A 22,932-nucleotide genomic window follows, 5' to 3' on the forward strand; every position below is an offset into this window, starting at 1 on the left:
AGTGGGGAGTTTTAATAGTGCCGACCTGAAGTAAAAAGATTACATGTAAGTTTGAACGGACAGTGAATAACGTAAAAAAAAAGTCCCAAAGGTAAAGGTAAGTCCAAAAAAGAGGAAAAAATATAGAAATTAGATAATATATAATTATAAAATGGATTCTTACATAAAAATGTGATGTGACCCATACAAAAAGGTGTACATAGATGTATAGAACAGGAATGGGTAAAGGTATCATTAATTACATACAGATATATGCGTCTATAGTTATGCCTGCCCGTTAGTGAGGTAGTTCATAACAACTTAAAGAAAAAAACATATAATATGTAAACCCTATATAAGACAAATTCAGCAGCACTCTTGTAAAGTCAAAGTCCATGAAGTGCGGGTGCCAGCAGAGAGTAAAGACCAGGTCCCAATAGTCCCTCTTGAATATAACAAAGTAAAAATACAATGCAGCACTTTAAAGTAGTGAAAAAAGTTTTTAATCCATCCATTATATAAAGATATATAAATAAATAAAAAATGAAGATGCAAGTCTAAACATATAAACACGCATGTCATGATATTTGATACCTAAGATGCATTAAATCATGATTGCGTAAAAAATATTCATTTTAAGTCACATAAAAATATTCTTTTGAATATAAAATATATACATAAGAAGGGTACAGAAATGTATGCATGGAATATGTACATGAAAATGAAATAGGGTATATAAAAATATACTGTATATAAAAAGCAAATTACACAATTATGGAATGTATAAAGAACTCTCAATGAATCCATTTAAAACCTCCAGAATTAAAGTGCATAATTTAAATATCCAAAAGTTCTCTCTGTGTCTGAGTTTCATTAAACAGCGCTGTGTGTTTGCACTGATATGCTAAATGGGAGTAATTTTGAATTAGTGGAAATTGCTTGCATGATAGGCTGTTGTGTGTCTTGTGTTGCTGATGATAAACCATTTTGAAATATACAGTGGAACTTTACTATTGATTCCAGTGTGCCTGGACCTGCAGCTTCAGAAAGTAGCAGGCACCTCTATGCAGGCTCAGGTACTTCTCCAACTGAAGTATTCCATACATGTTCAGATAATTTAAGAGCATGGGTGGAATGGTATACTTCCTGAATAAGTGGTATGCAACTACCACAGTAAAGAAAAAGTACTATCTAATGCCAGCAGACAGGTGGATGGGCTGGTAGAGCTACATCTTATTTTTGACATTTTACCTAATTAAAAGTATTTACAAATATTTGTGATGAGCCAGCGAAAGCTGTTCCAGCTGCTACCCAGGTAGACCTGGAGCAGGACCTGAACCAGCAGGTGGTGGCATACCTTGACATGCCCATGCCAATACACCTTGAAGATCCGCTAGACTTCTGGGCAATTAAACTTGATTTGTGGCTGTCCTGCCTGGCCAGTAGTGTGCCATCAGAGCGGGTGTTTAGTGCCATAGTAACCCCAAGGAGAACTCATCTGTCCAGGAAAAATGTGGAGAGACTGACCTTTGTGCAGATGAATCAGGCATGGATCAGCCAGGATTTCAACCCACCAATGCGTGATGCATCAGAGTAGTTTTACCATGGTGCCACACCAACACTTATGTACAGTGGCAAACAGTGGCAAACAGATTTAAGGTGGTGCTCCCGAGTTATAAACATTCCTCTGCATCAGACCTTTTTTCACCCACCTTCGTCACCGGGTACTGCTATTGCCACCCACCGCACCACTCTGTCACTGGGTCACTTTCAGGACTCCTGATGATGCTGCCACCTCCAGGCTGTCTCATTCTGCCACAATATGGTCTCCTCATGCTTCTGCCAACTCCAGGTTGTGCCATTCAGCCACTATATTTTCTAATCATGTGTTGAATGGCACAGCCTGGAGTTTGCAGCAGATGAGGAGACCATATGGTCTCCTCATCTGCTGCAAACTCCAGGCTGTGCCATTCAGCCACTATATGTTCTACTCATGCTGCCGCCAACTCCAGACTGTGCCATTCAGCCACTATATGGTCTCCTCATCTGCCGCAAACTCCAGGCTGTGTCATTCAGCCACTATATGTTCTACGCATGCTGCCACCAACTCCAGGCTGTGCCATTCAGCCACTATATGGTCTCCTCATGCATCTGCCAACTCCAGACTGTGCCATTCAGCCATTATATGTTCTACCCATGCTGCCGCCAACTCCAGGCTGTGCCATTCAGCCACTAAATGTTCTACGCATGCTGCCGCCAACTCCAGGCTGTGCCATTCAGCCACTACATGTTCTACTCATGCTGCCGCCAACTCCAGGCTGTGCGATTCAGCCACTATATGGTCTCCTCATCTGCCGCCAACTCCAGGCTGTGCCATTCAGACACTATATGGACTCCTCATGCATCTGCCAACACCAGGCTGTGCCATTCAGACACTATATGTTCTATGCATGCTGCCATCAACTCCAGGCTGTGCCATTCAGCCACTATATGTTGTGCTCATGCTCATAGCAGTAGATCCCGGGACCAGAGGAGCGGTGGTCGGAGCACTGAAGATGATGTGCAGGTAACTTACCATGCCCCGCGCGTCCTCCTCCTCCTCGATGCTCCGCTCTTCCTTTCCTATGGGGGCACGCACCGGACATCAGTGACGACCCTGCATGCGCTACCTCCCGGTGGCCCCTGCGTTTTTAAAGTTAACGCGGGGCCGCAGAAAGGTAACCAGGACATCCTTGTGTCTCGAAAAGATCTTTTGGGACACAGGGATGTCACGAATGTGACGGGGCCTCCTGCGGGCTGCTCAGTGGCGGATCCCCCCCCCCTGGATCCTCCACTGAGCAGCCCGCAGGACTGCAGCACGGAGGTGATAGCATGTCATGTAGGGAGAACTATGGGATACTATCATCAGATCCCACTCCACGATTTGTCACAGAACTGAGATCTATTCTGTTGGAGGCAAAGACACAAAGACTGATTGATGAAAAAGAATATAACTATCTATTACCGAATAAACCCACCACTGCCACCTTCTATTGTCTACCGAAGGTGCACAAAGGCACTAGTCATCTTAAGGGACGCCCCATAGTTTCTGGTAATGGATCGGTTACAGAAGCAGTGGGGGTATATGTGGATCGAGTTCTGAGGAAGTTTGTGACGGCACTTCCGTCTTACGTGCGAGATACCACTGACTTCCTACAGAGGATAGATGGTATCGACGTTGGTGAGGGCATCTTCCTGGCCAGCATCGACGTCGAGGCACTATATAGCTCAATACCACATGATTTTGGCCTCAAAGCGGTGGAATACTTTTTGAAAAGTAGGGGGAATTTCTTTCAACAACACAATCAGTTTATTTTATCTCTCATGTCGTACATTCTGAACCACAACTATTTTCTATTCGATGGGAAGACTTACCACCAGCTCAGGGGGACCGCGATGGGGAGCCCTTGTGCCCCCACGTATGCAAATCTCCTCCTGGGCTGGTTGGAGGACACCATAGTCTTCCCACCGGACGAATGTACCTGGACCCAGAATATTATTCTATGGGCCAGGTACATAGACGATATTTTCGTCTTGTGGTCAGGTATGCATGAGATGTTATTGGCCTTCATGAAACATCTTAACAAGAACATACTGGGTCTCCGGTTCACACATGAGATTGATGCAAACACACTGGCTTTCCTAGATGTAAGAATTAGCAAAAATGATGAGGGAGGGCTATCATCTACCCTCTTTAGGAAAACCACAGCAACTAATAGTCTGCTCCACTGGACCAGTTTTCATCCCCCAGCTCTAAAAAGAGGAATCCCAAAAGGCCAGTACCTACGGGTACGTAGAAACTGCTCTACTACTCAGGATTTCTATCGGGAGGCCAGTAATCTACGTAATAGATTCACACAACGTGGGTACCCTCAAGAGGTGCTGAGGGGGGCTTTTAAGTTTGCACGAGACAAGGACCGGACCGCTTTACTGGTACTTACACCATCAAAGAAGACAGATGGGGCAACCCGTATTATAGGTACATTTGACACAAATAGAGCAGACATCCTTAAAATTCTATCCAAGCATTGGTCCATCTTACAAGCGAACCCCCTGTTGGAACAGGTGATAACAGATCGCCCCTTAGTAACATACAGGAGGGGCAGGAATTTAGGGGATCGTTTAACCCACAGCCACTATACCCGTCCCTCAACATCAGGGACATGGCTGGAACGTCGCATCACAGGGAATTTTAAATGCAGTGGATGCAAAGCATGTCCCTTTATGCGTAAGACAAAAATTAATTACAGCTCCTCTACTGGAGAGTCATTTGCCATCAGGGATTTTGTAAATTGCCGCAGTAGGGGTCTGGTCTATCTGTGTCAATGTAGTTGTCCCAAAGACTATATAGGCAAAACGATCAGGGAGCTCCGACGGAGGGTGTGTGAACATATAAACGATATTGCACACCGTCGAGATGCACCCCTAGCCAGACACATCCATGAGTTTCATGGTGGTGACCCAAGAGTAATTTCTTTTGCAGCTCTAGAGGTCAACCGTCCTTCTCCCCGAGGGGGCAATTTGGACACACGATTGCTACAAAAAGAAACCTCGTGGATCTATAGATTTAGATCTGTGGCCCCTAGTGGGCTAAACGAGGTTCTGTCCTTTTCCTCATTTCTTTAGGCACACAGAATTGGGATACACCTGCAAGCAGTTGCTATGAATACACCTTGTCTATACATCTTTACCATGTTTCATTACAGTGTTGATACCTGTTGATGGGATGAGATCATAATTTTCCTTTCTAGTATATCTATACAGGATCATAGTGGAGTGTCAACAACTGGCCAATTCTATTGACACTAGAAGTTGTGTCACTTTACAGCATTATGAGATTATCATGTCTCATCTCTATCTTATATGTGTCTTGTTATAACTATATCATCTAATCAACAATACACTATTGTATAATTAACGTCATCCCCACTTTTTCCTTTTTTGGATCTATGGGGGTTGAGTTTAATTTTGTGTGGAAATATACATATATCAAATTTTTCTATGTCATGCTGACAGATATACATTATGTTATATGCATATTCAGTGTTCATTTGATTTCGGATGCAAACTGGGCTGCTCAGGGTTAATTATATTCTAGTGCTCTTTTTGCACATTGGATTACCCAGGGTTAATCATATTTCTTAGCTAAATCCAGGTGGATGGCACTTCCCCTTTTGAGGAAGACATCCTGACCATTTGGGATTTATAGGGTTAATCCCCTCACTGCAGCCGAACTTTACATAACAATACCTCCTTCTTGCCCCGGCCTCAGTATATGCATCTTTAAACACACGCCGGGATGATACGTCATCAAGTCATGTGATCCGGGAGTCCGGATCACATGAATGGAGGGACGCCATGGCAACGCGTCCTCCACCATGGCCACACAAAGCGCACGGTGCTATATGATAGACCGCGCCTCCGGATATTACATGCCGGAAGTACACGCACTGCGACATTGGAGCGCGAGAGGTCAGCAAATGCCGGTGTTCTACGTAATGTCCGGCAGACTCCACACACCTATGAAGGTAAGCTTCAATAGGTTAGATCTACGCTGATTGGATAGGCCATTAGAGGGAGGGACCTTAATACACTATTTCATCCAGACTTTGGATGAATGTCAGCATGGCCACAAGCAGTCCACATATATCCTGCTCTCCATCGGCCATCCAGGATTGTCTCCCACCCTGACTGCCCCCAGATTGTCCCCTGATGAACGGGGGGGGGGGGGGGGGGCGTGAAACGCGTTGGGACTTTACACCAGAGTATATCCTCAATCAGAATATGATAAGTATCAGTTTTTCTTTTATATACATCATGTGAGAACCTATCGGATTTTCTTTTTGGCTGAGCATATTGGCTTTAACTTTCTGTGTCATGTGTTAAAATCTGAGATTCATTTACATACAGAGACGGATATATGCGAGTTGATTCTTATACAATATGCAGATACTATATAAGTGATATCAGGCCAATTGTGGTTTTGAGGTGGTCTGCTATATTGACAGCTTGGTATTAGTGATCGAATCTCTGACCAACTATATACATATTTTTTGCAATTCCTGTGTATGATATTTTTTACAACTTGTGGAGTACTTACCCTTATACACTAATATTTTTCTATCCCTCTGTATGATATCTCCATCTCCTATACAAGAGTACTAGGTGACAGGACGCATCCACATTGAATAAGTACCCCACATTGTAGGATTAACCTAGGTGGTAACCCCGCATATCCTCTACCTGAGTATTCACTACTCTTCGACTGGTATATAAATACAAATAGCCTAGGGTATCCAATCCCTATCCTATAGCCAGACAGGGCTCCCCAGTGAGATAGTGAGACTCTTTCCCCTCTGTGTTAGATCAGGGCACTCTAGGGACGGTCTAGCTTTAGGTTCCAGAACGGGGCCGCCCTTATCAGGGCGTTTACTCCGCCTAGTGGCAGGAATAGCTGTAGCGTGGTTATAGGGTAAGTGTTAAGTAGTGGCCGCACGCACCAATTGGCCGTATACATTTCCCTATAGCACCCTGTCCCATCTTTTCCCTACCTTTTTACCCACCCTTTAGGTAGGTATTCATTATACCATATTATCTGATTGAGCAATACTCTGAGTGTATTTTTACTATATCTTTTGTAAGACTGCATTTATTACCCATCATTGGGACTGTATGCAGCAGTACTTTTTCTATTTTTCAAGTCTTCTTTGTGTGTTGGCCACTGGATCTATAATGGATCTGTTTTAAAATGGATAATTATTAAAGTTACATTTTTTTGTGTTTTTTCTGTGAACCCACGGAGGTGATAGACCCTCAAGCTTGAGGCTTGATTAGGGTGTGCCCAGGCACACCCTGCACACCCCGTGCGCACGTCTATGCCCCTTTTCTTAGTTACTGGCCTAGGTATAAAAAGATCACTGGAAAGATCTCTGCACTGTCAATTCATATATTTCTAGATTGTGATCACATTTCCCTTAAGACATCTTTTCTGTAAACTAAATAACCCCAAGCTTGAAAACCTGTTTGTAATCCTCCCATACCATTAATCATCTTTGTCGCCCTCTTTGCACCCTCTTTAATTAAGCCATGTGCTTCTCATATACAGGTGCCTCTTTTGGTACATCCCCTCACTTTATTAGCCTTGGCAGCCACTCATGGCACTCGTTACTGAAGTTGAGCTTACTGTCCACTAGTAACCCCAAGTCAATTTTGGTAGAAGTTTTACCTAATGTTTAATTATTTAGCACATAATTAAACTTCATTGCTATGTCCGTGCCAAATACTCCAGCTTCCACAAATCCCTCTGTAATGTTATATTATCCTAAAAATAGAATAAACATAGGTACTCACTACTTGTGGATTGCTTTGTTTTCTTTGTTATGTTCGGTGCAATACAGACAGTCAAACAGACAGGGGTATTAACTATCGGCATTGATTGTGTGCTTCATCACGCACTTCCTCAAGCCGACAACATCAAGATGTACAGGTGTGGAATGTCAGGCTAAGGTGACATGTGGTGTGGCAATGACACATCACAGTTCATGATGCCAGGGTAGCGTTGACCTCCATGCTCCAAGGATAGCAGTTTCCTGGGCCAAGTGTTGGGTTAATAATGACCACAAATGCAGGAATTGTTACATAGGAACCTGCAACAATATAGGGATAGTTCAAATGGTAGTGCAAAGTTTACAGGAGTTTGCTGCAGGAGTCACAGTTGCTTCATGGCACGATGGGACTTGTAGTCCTTGCTGATTAACTAGCTTCTTGCTTGCTGAATATTGGTTAGACTGTACTGACTTGGGTTGTTTAAGTTCTGTGAGACTTAGAAGCTGACAGACTCTAACTCTCCTCTCCACATAGGTATCTGGAATTAGAGCTTACCGCCAGGTGGAAACTGTAGATTTATGGAGTTGCTTGAGGCTTTCTTTCCCCTGTAATCCTTTTCTTGGCTAATGGGGTCCATGGGCTCTCTTGGCTCTTCTGTCCACTGCAGACTTGCTTCTCACTGGAATAAACATCCTGATCGGCGGGATTCTGTGGAGGGTGCTGTAGCTCTGGAACAATTCTAGTGCAGCAACTGGAATTTTCTTGGGCCTGACCTCATGTGGTGACACACAGTTCCACAACAGAGGTCTAAAGGTGACATACACGTCTGCTCCTCACTCTCAACTAACTAACTCTGTCCTGTCTAGCAGACTTGGGGGAGCAGCCCGGGTTAGCTAGAAGCAGACATGTGAATCCCTTCCTGCACAAACAGGTTAACCCCTTAGGGCACAGCAGCATGAAAGCGCATAGACAATATAATACAATACATTGGGCTTGGAGCAGACACGCTATGTGACATGCACCTGACGGGCTAGGAGGTCGGATGTGTGCTGTACCGGGATACCACACAGGTAAGTATTTAACTATTTCTGACCCACAGGTTGTCAGAGAAACCTGTATATACAACTTACATACAATAAATGTTAAATGAGCTCATATAACTTCGGTCATTAAGGCCGTTTGGACCTAATGCATTGAGTTTTATAATCCACTGTTCACTTTGAAGTAGTAGAGTCTGTCTATCTCCTCCATTGCGCTGAATATTAACTCTCTTCATACCTCCTCTGTGGTGATTACCTTATCCAGTTTAGTGTCATCTGCAAATATTGAAATTCTACTCTGTAATTAGTAAACATATAGAAAAATTGTGGACCTAGTCCTGACCCCTGTAGTGCCCCACTTGCAACTGTCACTATTGTATTGCTGTCTTTTGTGTGATCTATTAGTACAGACTGTACAGACTATTTGGAAGCTATGGAGGTCTTTAGAAGACTTCTGGCTGTAATGACAACTAATTAACACCACAATCACATTGCTCAACAGATGCTGCTGTCACTATTGACTGACAACAGGTGTGGGCTGCAGATAGTATCTGGCACCTTCAATGTATGGAGCAGGCACAGCTTCTAAGTCGGCTTCATACTTTTCCCACCATGTATATAATATATCAGGAAGGGGTAAAAGGGGTTGTCTCTGATTAATTATTATGCTTCTCTATGAGATCTTGCATAACATCAAATTTAATTTTTATTCCTTAAAACATAATGCTCCCCTGTCTTAATATTGCTGTTGTATACTTTTTTTTAATGTGCCTCCATGGTTGTTTTTGGACTCTCTGTTGTTACAAATGTTCCTTGCCCATTTCCAGCGCTGCATCTCAGTCCTATGCCCTTGATTTTGCTTTTTCCTGTCATTAACGTTCCTGTTCCCCGCATTCCTATATTGTTTGACCTTCTGTGACTTGACCTTTTGCCTGATCCCTGACTTTGCTCCTGCCAGATGACTTTTTACCTGGCTGCTCTCTAAGTTTGACCCTTGCCTATCCTGATTCTATTTGTCTTTTTTTTGTTCTACACTGCCTTCTTGGTTCTGACCCTTTGGCTTGCTACTGTTAACTCTTTGTCTTCTGATTTGGTTAACCTTTTTCCCATGTGTGATTGACCCAAACTGTTTGATGTTTCATAACTATTGTTGAGCACAAATATTTGTAATGCAAACTTTTATCGTGAATATCGGCACTTCGCGATTTCGTGATTATTAAGAATATAGTGCTATATATTCCTTTTTTTCACATGCAAATTTTTATGTGCATTTTCCATGCAAATTTTCGTTTATTTTTTACATGCGAACTTTATGCAAATGTATATGCAAATTTCCCATGCAAATTTTTGCATGGAAAAAAAAGTGAATGAACATAGCGAATATGAGAATTTCGCGAACATAGGACGAATAATCGTCAATAGATTAGCGAAATATCGCAAATTCGAATATGGTCCCTGCTGCTCATCCCTTTTCATAACACCCTGCATATAATTCAGAGTAGGGAGCGTTGGGGGCCGCCAGTTACGGTTCATTGTCCGAGTACTTAGGAACATTGCTTATTACTAGATCCAGGTCTGCACTGACTCCTACCCCCTGATTTTGACATATTTTTTAGAACATCCAGCTAGTAAGAAGAAGTAGTTTCTAGTGCGTTGATTATTTTTGGATGACCTGCAACTGAACTTCTGGTCATTTGTTACCACCAAAAGTGGACATTAGGTGGAATGCCTGTGAGAGAATCAAAAGAACACATGTGGTGCCATTAAATGTATGTAACCGCTATATCAAGACATTTTTAAGTTACTCCAATTAAAATGTTTTTATATTTTGCACGATCTAACAGCATAATAAAATGAGGAACAACTTCAGCTTACACTTTCGGGTGAAAATATGATCTTCTGATCTTGACAGCCCTTTTAACCAAGTCATGGAATTTGTATTATTTAACTCATAATAACCACTCTGCTGTTAGAGAATAAACAGTATCACAGATCCCTATATTATCTTAACACATTACAATTACTGTAGCACCAGTCTAATACAACCACAAACTGTGATTTGTTGCTGTATTACATTTATGCAAAACTAGCTGTTTATAGTAATCAATGATTAGTAATGAGCATAGTTAAAGGGTCACTCTCATTAAAACTAATTTTTGCTATTGCACTCCTTATGGTAAATGAAAAATATTTGTAATATACTTTGTTTAAAAAAAATTAGTTTTCTATGTTTTATTTGTGCTTAAAAACCTCAAGAGCACATTTTCCCTCAACTCATACACAGACTTTGGACCAAAGTCCAAACGCAGGAAGTGCCGCCTGGAGTGCTGAGGGGGGGGGGGGGTCCAGCCTCATCCAATCATAGCTCCTCTCACACATAACTGCACTCCAGGCGGCACTTCCTGTGTTTGGACTTTGGTCCAAAGTCTGTGTATGAGTTGGGGTAAAATGTGCTCTTGAGCTTTTTTAAGCACAAATAAAACATAGAAAACTTAATTTTTTTTAAAACAAAGTATATTAGAAATATTTTTCATTTACCATAAGGAATGCAATAGCAAAAATTTTTTTAATGAGCGTGCCCATTTAAGCATGAGTATAGATGTAAATGTGGTGTCCCGGCACCGTATTTCATACTGTGCCTTGGTTATTAGTCCCCAAAGTCAGAGTCCCTAGGACTGTCGGGGTTCGCTTCCCTAATTAACCCCTAGTCACCCCTTAGTAACTTGATATTTATAAATATTATCTATCTAAATATGTATATGGTGTTACTTACTTGTTTTAGCGTCGCAGGACCTGCGGGTCATGTGACACGGTTCAGAACTCTATGGTATGTTGAAGGACCTTAGGTGGTTCTTGAGTCACGTGTTTCCCATAATGCCGTGCAACGGTGAGCGACAGTTGTTTTGGACCAATCCAAAATGGCCCGCCCCTGCCCATATAAGGGAGCTGCGGCCATTGATCGCTCTCTTGTCTCTTGGGTTGCTGTCACTGAATGAGGTAGGACCTCCGCAACTTTCAAGTACGTTTACTAGGCCAAAGCCTTGCGGCCTCGGCCTACATCACAGTGGTTATAGATATCTAATTCCCCGCTACTCTCCGCAAGATCACTGGACCTAAAAGCACCCCTAAATCCAGCGGATCTATGCAACGGAATCTCCCTAAAGCTGAATTGAGCTTATCTGATCTCAACCAACTGTCAATCGCTGCTCAAATGCAAATAGACTTTGTTCATGGACTGTTATTGCTATTGTCTGCTTGGGAAGGGTGGCAATAGGCCCAGCACCATTACAGTATTTAACCCTCACCCTGGCATCACGAGTGACAAGGGTTAACAGCGCCCTTTATAATTCAGGAAAAGCAACACCTTAACCCTATACCCCCACCAAGGCACCACATAAATATTTACCCTTTTGCTATTGGAATATTTGAACCAAATATAACTGTGTGGAACTAGACTCTGTATGCTGACAAAAAGTGAAATAAAGTTCTGTTTATTAACCTGAAATTTCTGGGAATGATTATAACAATTGGCTTGGGTTAGTGAACTGAAACTAAACCACAAATATCTATATTTAATTTATGTTCATGCTTTGCAATGTACAAATTTTTTTTTGTAGATATTTAACATAAAGCTCAACAAACAAAACAACAAATTGTAATCTTCATTACACATTTTGCCCGATTATATGTTTTCTGTGTCAAATCAAATGGATTTCCAGGCCTTGTGCCAAAATCACTTTATGGCAGGAAATTGGTGGACAAAAACAAGCAAACCTATGCATGCATCTCCACTTACCTACCATCTATTACTGCCACTTCAGATTCCCTGGTGAAAGCCGCTTAGTGATCATCTGTATCCTTAATGTCCTTCCCTGGGGGGATTTTGGCACAAGGCTGGAAAAACCGTTGAGCACTGTAATATAGAGGGGCATTTACTAATCTTTTACTATGTAGTCTAGTTTTTACCCTGTTTTTTTTTCTACTTAATTTTTGACTATGTGCGACAAATTGTTGCACGGCGTTAATAAATTTGGCACACATAGGCAAAATTGGGAAATTTACTTCATGTAGTAGAAAAAATAGTCTGTTCCTTTTTCCTGCTGTCTGAATAGGTTTGGATGCTAGGTTTCCTTCTGGATCTTTTGTTTTTGAGTTTTTTTTTTTAGCTTTTTCACCACATCTAAATAATTCAATAACTAAATTGTAGTCATGGCTCAGAATAGTGGTAAACAGCGTTTAGTGTGTGTGTGTTTATTACATTTTTTTAACACAGTTTTTTCTCCCTAAATGTAGTTTTTTTTTGTTACTTCTTCTACAGATCCGTGTATCCTGTGGACTCCTTCGGATTCGGTGGACTACTGCGACGACCCACATTTTTCTTTTCTTGATGTTAATAAAATGGTTAACGAGGGCTTGTGGGGGAGTGTTTTTGTAATAATTTTTTTTTTTTAAACCTGTTGTGTTTTTTTTTTTTTACTATTACTAAGCCGGGCTTAGCGTTAGCCACAAAAACAGCTAGCGCTAACCCCCAATTATTACCCCTGCACCCAAAGCCACAGGGGTGCCGGGAAGAGCCGGTACCAACAGGCTCGGAGCGTCAAAAATTGCGCTCCTGGGCCTTGGCGGTAACAGGCTGGCATTATTTAGGCTGGGGAGGGCCAGTAACAATGGTCCTCGCCCACCCTGGTAACATCAGGCTGTTACTGTTTGGTTGGTATTTGGCTGAGAATAAAAATAAGGGGGACCCTATGTATTTTTTTTAAATATTTAATTATTTATTTTAAAAAAACCGCTTAGGGTCCCCCCTATTTTCCTTCTCAGCCAAATACCAACCAAACAGTAGCAGCCTGACATTACCAGGGTGGGCGAGGACCATTGTTACTGGCCCTCCCCAGCCTAAATAACGCCAGCCTGTTACCGCCTAGGCCCAGGAGCGCCATTTTTGATGCTCCAGGCCTGTTGGTACCGGCTCTTCCCGGCACCCCTGTGGTGTTGGGTACTGGGGTAATAATTGGGGGTTAGCTCTAGCTGTTTTTGTGGCTAACGCTAAGCCCAGCTTAGTAATGGACTCCGTCTATAAGACAGCTTCCACTACTAAGCCTGTCTAGTAAAGTAAGGAAAAAACACAACAGGTTTTAAAAAAATTTTATTACAAAAAACACTCCCCCACAAGCCCTCGTTAACCATTTTATTAAAATCAAACAAAGAAAAACGCTGGTCATCGAAGTAGTCCACCGAATCCGAAGGAGTCAACAGGATACACGGATCTGAAATGAGAAGAAAAAAAAAATGGGTTAGTACATTTATTATCACCTGCTCACACATCTCCCGCCCTGCACAACTACAACTGCCAGCATGCCCTTACAGTTAGGACATGCTGGGAGTTGTAGTTGTGTGGTGCAGGAGATGTGTGGGCAAGTGACAAGCTTGTCCCCTGCCCCCAGCTGCAGGACTACAACTCCCAGCATGCCCTTACAGTAAGGTGGTGCGGAGGCCGGGCACAGTGTTTCCCAACCTGGGAGTTGTAGTTTTGCAACATCTGGAGGCACCCTGGTTGGGAAACACTGTTTTAGGCCAGTGTTTCCCAACCAGGGTGCTTCCAGATGTTGCAAAACTACAACTCCCAGCATCCCTGGACAGCCAAAGGCTGTCCAGGCATGCTGGGAGTTGTAGTCTTGCAACATCTGGAGACACCCTGGTTGGGAAACACTGTTTTAGGGCTTGGGCAACTTACCGGCTTCCGTAGGATCCAGCGCTGCACGACATTGCCGCAAGACACTGCCGCCCGACAATATCCGTCACCGATCGTCGGTGGAGCCTCGGAAGGGTAAGTGAACATCTTTGCCGGTCCCCTTCAGCTGTTCAGTTTTGCAACAGCTGGAGGACTACAGTTTACAGACCACAAACCAGTGGTCTGCAAACTGTGGCCCTTCAGCTGTTGCAAAACTACAACACCCAGCATGCCCTGACAGCCAAAGCCTTTGGCTCTCAGGGCTCCTCATACGGCCTCCCCGCTACCCTCACTTATGGGGAAACTGATATCCCCCCCCCCTTGTCTCCCGCCCGCGCCGCTCAGCTCCCGCTGCTACAAGACTACAACTCCCAGCGTGTCCTCACTGTAAGGGCATGCTGGGACTTGTAGTCTTGCAACAGTTAGCAGACAGATGGGAGTTGTGTGGCGCTGGCAGGTGAGAGGGGGGTATGTAAATCACTGCAGTGTCCCTGTAGCGAAGGGAGGGTAGCGGGGAGAAAGTATGTCGGAGCCCGGGCGGCAGTAGCTTTTCCTGCTCCATGTTGGAGCTGGAGTAAATTTAGTAAATTTTTACGGCCGTTGCGACAGTTTATTGTGCAGCTGCGACTGTCTCAGTTAATAAATACCTGGCCACTGCAAGTCACAAATGAAAACTTGCGTAAATCAAGCGGGAAAAAAACATTTGACTTTCTAGCTCTTGCTAGAGAAAGTCGCACGAAAAATAGGGTAGGCGCAATTGCGACAATTTTGTGCCAAAAATAGTCAGAAAAAAAATGACTAAATCCCTTAGTAAATGCCCCTCATAGTAGTTACTATGGCAAAGCTGGATGAGATAAAGTAATAGAGAAAACCTGGGCTTTCCCAGCAAACTTAGTGTGATTGGCATGGATAAGTGTTTTGTTGTGGTCCTGGAATATTTCTTTCTACTCCAGTAAGGCCTTGTAAAGCCTCTGGGCTTATTTGTTGAGTCTGCCATTGGTTTAGTCTGGGTCATAGATGTAAGAAAGCCCTATAAGTGCATAGGTGAGAAAAACTGCTTATGTTTTGTTCAGACGCACATATATTAACTAGTACACTCCTATTTTTACATAGTCAAGTTGAACTCTTCCTGTCACATTTGCCATCACACCACCTTATTTTTCAGTAACGTAGCTTATATCACTGTTAGGGTCTACAGTATGGTCATACAGTATTCTGCACATATTCAATGCACAGGATTTTATGCTGCAGATTTCAGTGTAAGCTAAATGTCTGAACAAAGCATCAAATATGCGCAGGATACTATACGTGTAAATAGACCCTTAAGAAACATTTATTTTGTTCTTCTCAAAATGTGTTTATTTGTTTTAGTAGCAAGATATATCAGACCAGACAGACCAATGTCCATTCCTTTTAAATCTATTCTCCATAACCTGTAATGTTATAACTCTACAGAAATGCATCCAGGTCCTTTTTGAACTCTTTTATTCACCATGACCACTTCCTCTGGCAGAGAATTCCACAAACTCACTGCTCTTACAGTAAAGAACCCCCCGTCTATGCTGCTGACAATCCTCTGTATAAATAGATCATTCAAAAGATATATTTTGACATAGCTATTTAGTCGTCCCTTATCCACAGTTTTTCTAAACTAAATAACCCTAATTCTGATAATCTTTCTGGGTACTGTAGTCCTCCCATTCCCCGTATAACTCTGGTTGCAGTCTTTGAACCCTGTTCAGCTATACTATAACTTTCTCGTACACTGGTGCCCAGTACTGTACACAGTATTCTATGTGTGGTCTGACTAGTGATTTGTACAGTGGTCAAGCAATTTTTTTTTGTCATGTGGATCTTTTAACCTTTTGATGCACCTCATGATCTTATTTGCCTTAGCAGATGCCTGACACTAGTCGTCCAAAGTGTACTCCCATTTAATACATAATCCCAGCCCGGATTATTCTTCCCCATGTGCATTACCTTACATTTATCAGTGTTGAACCTCATCTGCCACTTCTCAGCCCAAACCTCCAACCTATCCAGATTCCTTTGTAACATTACTCTGTCGTCTTCTGTTAACCACTTTACATGTCAAAGTATGTAATCACAATAACCACACTTACCTATCACTGAGCCAGAAACTTACCCACTTACACAGATTTTTCCCCTGCCCAAACATTTACATTTCATGTAACAATCTTTTATTTGGCGCAGTATCAAATGCATTGAATAAATCAAGATAATATAATGTCCAGCATTTTGCCCTGGTGCAGTCTTGAGCTGACCTCCTTACAAAAGCTGATCAGGTTAGTTCGACAGAACCGATATAACATCTTATCAGAAAACCCTCAAACTATTCACATACAATGGAGGTTAAGCGGGTACTCGAGTGGAAAACTTTTTTTTTTTTTTTTAAATCAACTGATGCCACAAAGTTAAACAAATTTGTAAATTACTTCTATTTAAACATCTTATCAGCTGCTATATACTACAAAGTAAGTTGTATAGTTCTTTTCAGTCTGACCACAGTGCTCTCTGTTGACACCTCTGTCTGTGTCAGGATTTGTCCAGAGCAGGACAGTTCCTGACAAAGGTGTTAGCAGAGAGCACTGTGGTCAGACTGAAAAGAACTATACAACTTCCTCTGTAGTAAAGAGCAGCTGATAAGTACTGGAAGGATTAAGGTTTTTTAATAAGTCATTTACAAACCTGTTTAAAGGGGTACTCCACTGTCACCCCGTAGACTTGCATTAAGGGGGCGGGGCCATGACATCAAGAGCTCCCGGCGCCAGCTCTAGCGTTCGGAACCGTTTGTTCCAAATGCTGAGGAGCGGAGTAGCAGCTGGATATACACTGCCCAGAAAAATAAAGTCACGATAAAAACAAGCAATCTCCAGGTAGCAGAGCGGGATCAATGGAAGCGCTGAGACCAGATAAGAAGTTAAAAGGATTTATTTCCCATAATGCAACGCGTTTCACGGTCACCCGCTTCCTCAGGCATGTTGGGTTTAGCAGATTACAAGGTATATATAGGGAAAAGGGGTTAACCCCTTCAAGGAGGAAAATTAAATTAACCCCTTGAGGGGTCAAGCCCTTTAAGCCCTTCACAACAAGATAGAAGCACATAATAACATCACAACAAAGTACCCAATAAAACCAATACAATACAATTAAAAGAATATTAAAAATATTATAGTACTATGTAAAAAAAAAAAAAATAATAATAATAATAAAATAAAAAAAAAAAAAAAAATTTCTTCTCTTTCTTTTTATTTTTTATTTTTTCTCTTTTCCTTTTCCTTTTTCCCTTCCTCCATTGTTCCCATTTTTTTTCTCCTTTATTTATTTATTTATTTTTTCCTCTTTCCTCTTTTTTCTCTTCGATGTTTTAACGGGCATTTTCCAGTGTCTCATTAAGACCATCTGGAAATAAAGTAACCAAAGAAAAAATCCAGAAGGATTCCCTATTATTTAAAAGAAAAAAAAAGAAAAAATAGAAAAAATAAATAAATAAATAAAGGTGAAAAAAATGGGAACAATGGAGGAAGGGAAAAAGGAAAAGGAAAAGAGAAAAAAAAAAAAAAAAGAAAGAGAAGAAAATTTTTATTTTTTTATTTATTTTTTTATTTTTTTTTATATAGTACTATAATATTTTTAATATTCTTTTAATTGTATTGTATTGGTTTTATTGGGTACTTTGTTGTGATGTTATTATGTGCTTCTATCTTGTTGTGAAGGGCTTAAAGGGCTTGACCCCTCAAGGGGTTAATTTAATTTTTCTCCTTGAAGGGGTTAACCCCTTTTCCCTATATATACCTTGTAATCTGCTAAACCCAACATGCCTGAGGAAGCGGGTGACCGTGAAACGCGTTGCATTATGGGAAATAAATCCTTTTAACTTCTTATCTGGTCTCAGCGCTTCCATTGATCCCGCTCTGCTACCTGGAGATTGCTTGTTTTTATCGTGATTCTATTTCAGCGGGACGAAGCTGCAGAGACCCTTTGATGATACACCATGTTCCATTGTTGTACTTGGTTGGAGTACAACTTCATGTGGTAAGCGCAATTCACACTTAGCGTTACCAACTCACCTTTGGTGTTACACTACGGAGCGCATCCGTTTGTGCTTTTTTTTCTTTTTCAGAAAAATAAAGGGAACACTTAAACAACACAATGTAACTCCAAGTCAATCACACTTCTGTGAAATCACACTGTCCACTCAGGAAGCAACACTGATTGACAGTCAATTTCACATTTTGTTGTGCAAATGGAACAGACAACAGGTGGAAATTACAGGCAATAAGCAAGACACCCCAATAAAGGAGTGGTTCTTCAGGTGGTGACCACAGACCACTTCTCAGTTCCTATGCTTCCTGGCTGATGTTATGGTCACTTTTGAATGCTGGCAGTGCTTTCACTCTAGTGGTAGCATGAGACAGAGTCTACAACCCACACAAGTGGCTCAGATAGTGCAGCTCATCCAGGATGGCACATCAATGCGAGCTGTGGCAAGAAGGCTTGCTGTGTCTATCAGTGTAGTGTCCAGAGAATGGAGGCGCTACAAGGAGACAGGCCAGTACATCAGGAGACGTGGAGGAGGCCGTAAGAGGGCAACAACCCAGCTGCAGGACCGCTACCTCCACCTTTGTGCAAGGAGGAGCACTGCCAGAGCCCTGCAAAATGACCTCCAGTAGGCCACAAATGTGCATGTGTCCACCCAAACAATCAGAAACAAACTTCATGAGGGTGGTTTGCCGTGCAGGATGCTTGGCATTTGCCAGAGAACATCAAGATTGTCAAATTCACCACTGGCGCCATGTGCTCTTCACAGATGAAAGCAGGTTCACACTGAGCACATGTGACAGACGTGACAGAGTCTTGAGACGCCGTGGAGAACCTTCTGCTGCCTGCAACATTCTCCAGCATGACCAATTTTAGCGGTGGGTCAGTAATGGTGTGGGGTGGCCATTTCTTGGGGGCCGCACAGCCCTCCATGTGCTTGTCCGAGGTATCCTGACTGCCATTAGGTACCGAGAGGAGATCCTCAGAGACCCCTTGTGAGACCATATGCTGGTGCGGTTGGCCCTGTGTTCCTCCTAATGCAAGACAATGCTAGACCTCATGTGGCTGGAGTGTGTCAGCAGTTCCTGCAAGAGGAAGGTATTGATGCTATGGACTGGCCCGCCCGTTCCCCGGACCTGAATCTGAATGAGCACATCTGGGACATCATGTCTCGGTCTATCCACCAACGCCACATTGCACCACAGACTGTCCAGCAGTTGGAAGATGCTTTAGTCCAGGTCTGGGAGGACATCCCTCAGGAGACCATCTATCACCTCATCGGGAGCATGCCCAGGTTTTGTAGGGAGGTCATAAGGGCAAGTGGAGGCCACACACACTACTGAGCCTCATTTTGACTTGTTTTAAGGACATTATATCAAAGTTGGATCAGCCTGTAGTGTGGTTTTCCATTAAGATTTTGAGTATGACTCCATATCCAGACATCTATGGGTTGATAAATTTGATTTCCACTGATAATTTTTGTGTGATTTTGTTGTCAGCACATTCATCTATGTAAATATGAAACTATTACATATGATTCATTCATTCATTCAGATCTAGGATGTGTTATCTTAGTGTTCCCTTTATTTTTTTGAGCAGTGTATAAGTCATGCACACTATATCCTGACGGCCTGAACGAATGATCAGAAATGTTACTGAAAGTAAAAAAAATGTCAGTAAACATTGTAGATAACATTTTGACCATAGAAAAGGAGCAAGAAAGAACATAGTAGTATAAGTATTATTGAGAGACTCGACGATACTATCTGTGAGAAAATGGAGATAAGACAAACTATTTACGTTGATTAAAAACTTAGAGTAAAGACTGGACTATAAGTAGTATTGGCCCATCTCCAATACTGGAGCATGTAAAGTTTGACAAGAGATATCTCAGCTGAGCTATTTGGATATATAAAAATAAAACGTAACTAAAGTTAACCTGAGTAAACATTGTCATTTTGGTTGCTAGACCGTGTCATGCATTGAAGGTCTAGGTAGGAGCGTACCTACAAGGTTATATAACCAGTACGCACCTTATTCTAATGTAGTGGAATCTCCAGACCCCGCCCAAAACTCCTCATTGCTATATAGTGGTCAATATGTATGATTATCAGACTAGTGGAGTAGTCGGAGAAATCATGTGGAGTTGTAAAGATGGTTCCATCTTTCCCATGCCCTGAGAAAGGTATCATATCTGTTCTCTTGTTTAGCAATAACTTCTTCGAAAACAAGGTTGTAATTAACCATAAAAATAATTTCGGACGTGGTAGGGGCATTATGGGATTTCCATTTTCTAGCAATTAGTAATCTATAGTTATGGAGGATATAACAAATAGGAATGCGAACTTCTACAGGAAAATCTTCAATGCCTATCATTAAAGGAGCTAATTCAATTGGTATGTCTCTAGTTGAAGCCATGAGAGATTGTATAAGGAGTAATAAGTCATGTTTAGATTTGGTTAATTTGGGGCATTTCCAGAAAACATGGGAGATCGAGCCTGGCATACCACAATTTCTCCAACATGAAGAGTCCTGGTTATCGTATATACTGGCCAGTCGTTTAGGAGTATATATAAATATATTTCTATAATAATTCTCTAAAAAAAAATCCCACATATATTATAATTTAACTCCAAATATCTTTTGCTGCATACTCATTTTTGAATAAATTCACATCTTTTTAATATATCTAATGAAACCATTATTGTGTATACAGGGTGGGCCATTTATATGGATACACCTTAATAAAATGGGAATGGTTGGTGATATTAACTTCCTGTTTGTGGCACATTAGAATATGTGAGGGGGGAAACTTTTCAAGATGGGTGGTGACCATGGTGGCCATTTTGAAGTCGGACATTTTGAACCCAACTTTTGTTTTTTAATAGGAAGAGGGTCATGTGACACATCAAACTTATTGGGAATTTCACAAGAAAACAATGATGTGCTTGGTTTTAACGTAACTTTATTCTTTCATGAGTTATTTACAAGTTTCTGACCACTTCTAAAATGTGTTCAGTGTGCTGCCCATTGTGTTGGATTGTCAATGCAACCCTCTTCTCCCACTCTTCACACACTGATAGCAACACCGCAGGAGAAATGCTAGCACAGGCTTCCTGTATCCGTAGTTTCAGGTGCTGCACATCTCGTATCTTCACAGCATAGACAATTGCCTTCAGATGACTCCAAAGATGTAAGTCTAAGGGGGTCAGATCGGGAGACCTTGGGGGCCATTCAACTGGCCCACGACGACCAATCCACTTTCCAGGAAACTGTTCATCTAGGAATGCTCGGACCTGACACCCATAATGCACCATCTTGCGAGAAAAACTCAGGGAACATTCCAGGTCCGAGCATTCCTAGATGAACAGTTTCCAGGTAAGTGGATTGGTCGTCGTGAGCCAGTTGAATGGCCCCCAAGATCTCCCGATCTGACATTGCATTGACAATCCAACACAATGGGCAGCACATTGAAACTTGTAAATAACTCATGAAAGAATAAAGCTACGTTAAAATCAAACACATCATTGTTTTTCTTGTGAAATTCCCAATTGTCACGATGCCGGCTGGCAGGTAGTGAATCCTCTGTGCCAGAGAGGGATTGGCGTGGACCGTGCTAGTGGATCGGTTCTAAGTCACTACTGGTTTTCACCAGAGCCCGCCGCAAAGCGGGATGGTCTTGCTGCGGCGGTAGTGACCAGGTCGTATCCACTAGCAACGGCTCAACCTCTCTGACTGCTGAAGATAGGCGCGGTACAAGGGAGTAGACAGAAGCAAGGTCGGACGTAGCAGAAGGTCGGGGCAGGCAGCAAGGATCGTAGTCAGGGGCAACGGCAGGAGGTCTGGAACACAGGCTAGGAACACACAAGGAAACGCTTTCACTGGCACAATGGCAACAAGATCCGGCGAGGGAGTGCAGGGGGAGTGAGGTATAAATAAGGAGTGCACAGGTGAACACACTAATTGGAACCACTGCGCCAATCAGCGGCGCAGTGGCCCTTTAAATCGCAAAGACCCGGCGCGCGCGCCCTAGGGAGCGGGGCCGCGCGCGCCGGGACAGGACCGACGGAGAGCGAGTCAGGTACGGGAGCCGGGGTGCGCATCGCGAGCGGGCGCCACCCGAATCGCGAATCGCATCCCGGCTGGAGGCGGTATCGCAGCGCCCCGGGTCAGTGGATCTGACCGGAGCGCTGCAGTGAGGGGAGTGTAGCGAGCGCTCCGGGGAGGAGCGGGGACCCGGAGCGCTCGGCGTAACACCAATAAGTTTGATGTGTCACATGACCCTCTTCCTATTGAAAAAACAAAACTTGGATTCAAAATGGCTGACTTCAAAATGGCCGCCATGGTCACCACCAATCTTGAAAAGTTTCCCCCCTCACATATACTAATGTGCCACAAACTGTGTGGTGAAAACTTTGTCTTCTTAATATCCATTTTATATGTACTGAGAATATTTTTGTTTCATAATAAATCATTAATTTATTAAGTCCCGCCTTAGTCTGGTAAAACAATTCATACATTATTCTTCAAGAGGGCTGGGATATAGTTCTAATATTACTTACATGTTTGTCAGAACATCTGTCAAATGTACCAGATACAGGCCTGCTGGTATGATCAGCTCAAAATAAAAATTGTAAAATATTTGGGTGATTTTTTTCCTGTGTTGATGAACTACTTGCGATTGTAGATTATATTTGGAAATTGCAGTATATCCAGGTTGGATTGGTAGCTTCCCGTTGGCTGGCATTGACAGGT

General features: G+C 42.5%; 1 protein-coding gene across 5 annotated transcripts in view; it reads left to right on the plus strand.

Moving 5' to 3' along the window:
- Positions 1-22,932, plus strand: part of LOC130305178 (FYN-binding protein 1-like) — a 253,903-nt gene that overhangs the window by 30,778 nt on the left and 200,193 nt on the right. The window contains exon 1 of one of the 5 annotated variants that reach the window (XM_056551983.1): positions 5,471-5,546. The exons of 2 other annotated variants lie outside the window; for them this stretch is intronic. In XM_056551983.1, the coding sequence (XP_056407958.1) occupies positions 5,499-5,546 (48 nt within the window). In that variant the 5' untranslated portion in view covers positions 5,471-5,498. Of the gene's footprint in view, positions 1-5,470; positions 5,547-22,932 lie in introns of those variants that run through there. 2 more of the 5 variants (XM_056551985.1, XM_056551986.1) reach the window with 2 other exon arrangements.

Source organism: Hyla sarda, chromosome 1 (genome assembly GCF_029499605.1).
Source record: "Hyla sarda isolate aHylSar1 chromosome 1, aHylSar1.hap1, whole genome shotgun sequence".
Classification (NCBI taxonomy): Eukaryota; Metazoa; Chordata; class Amphibia; order Anura; family Hylidae; genus Hyla; species Hyla sarda.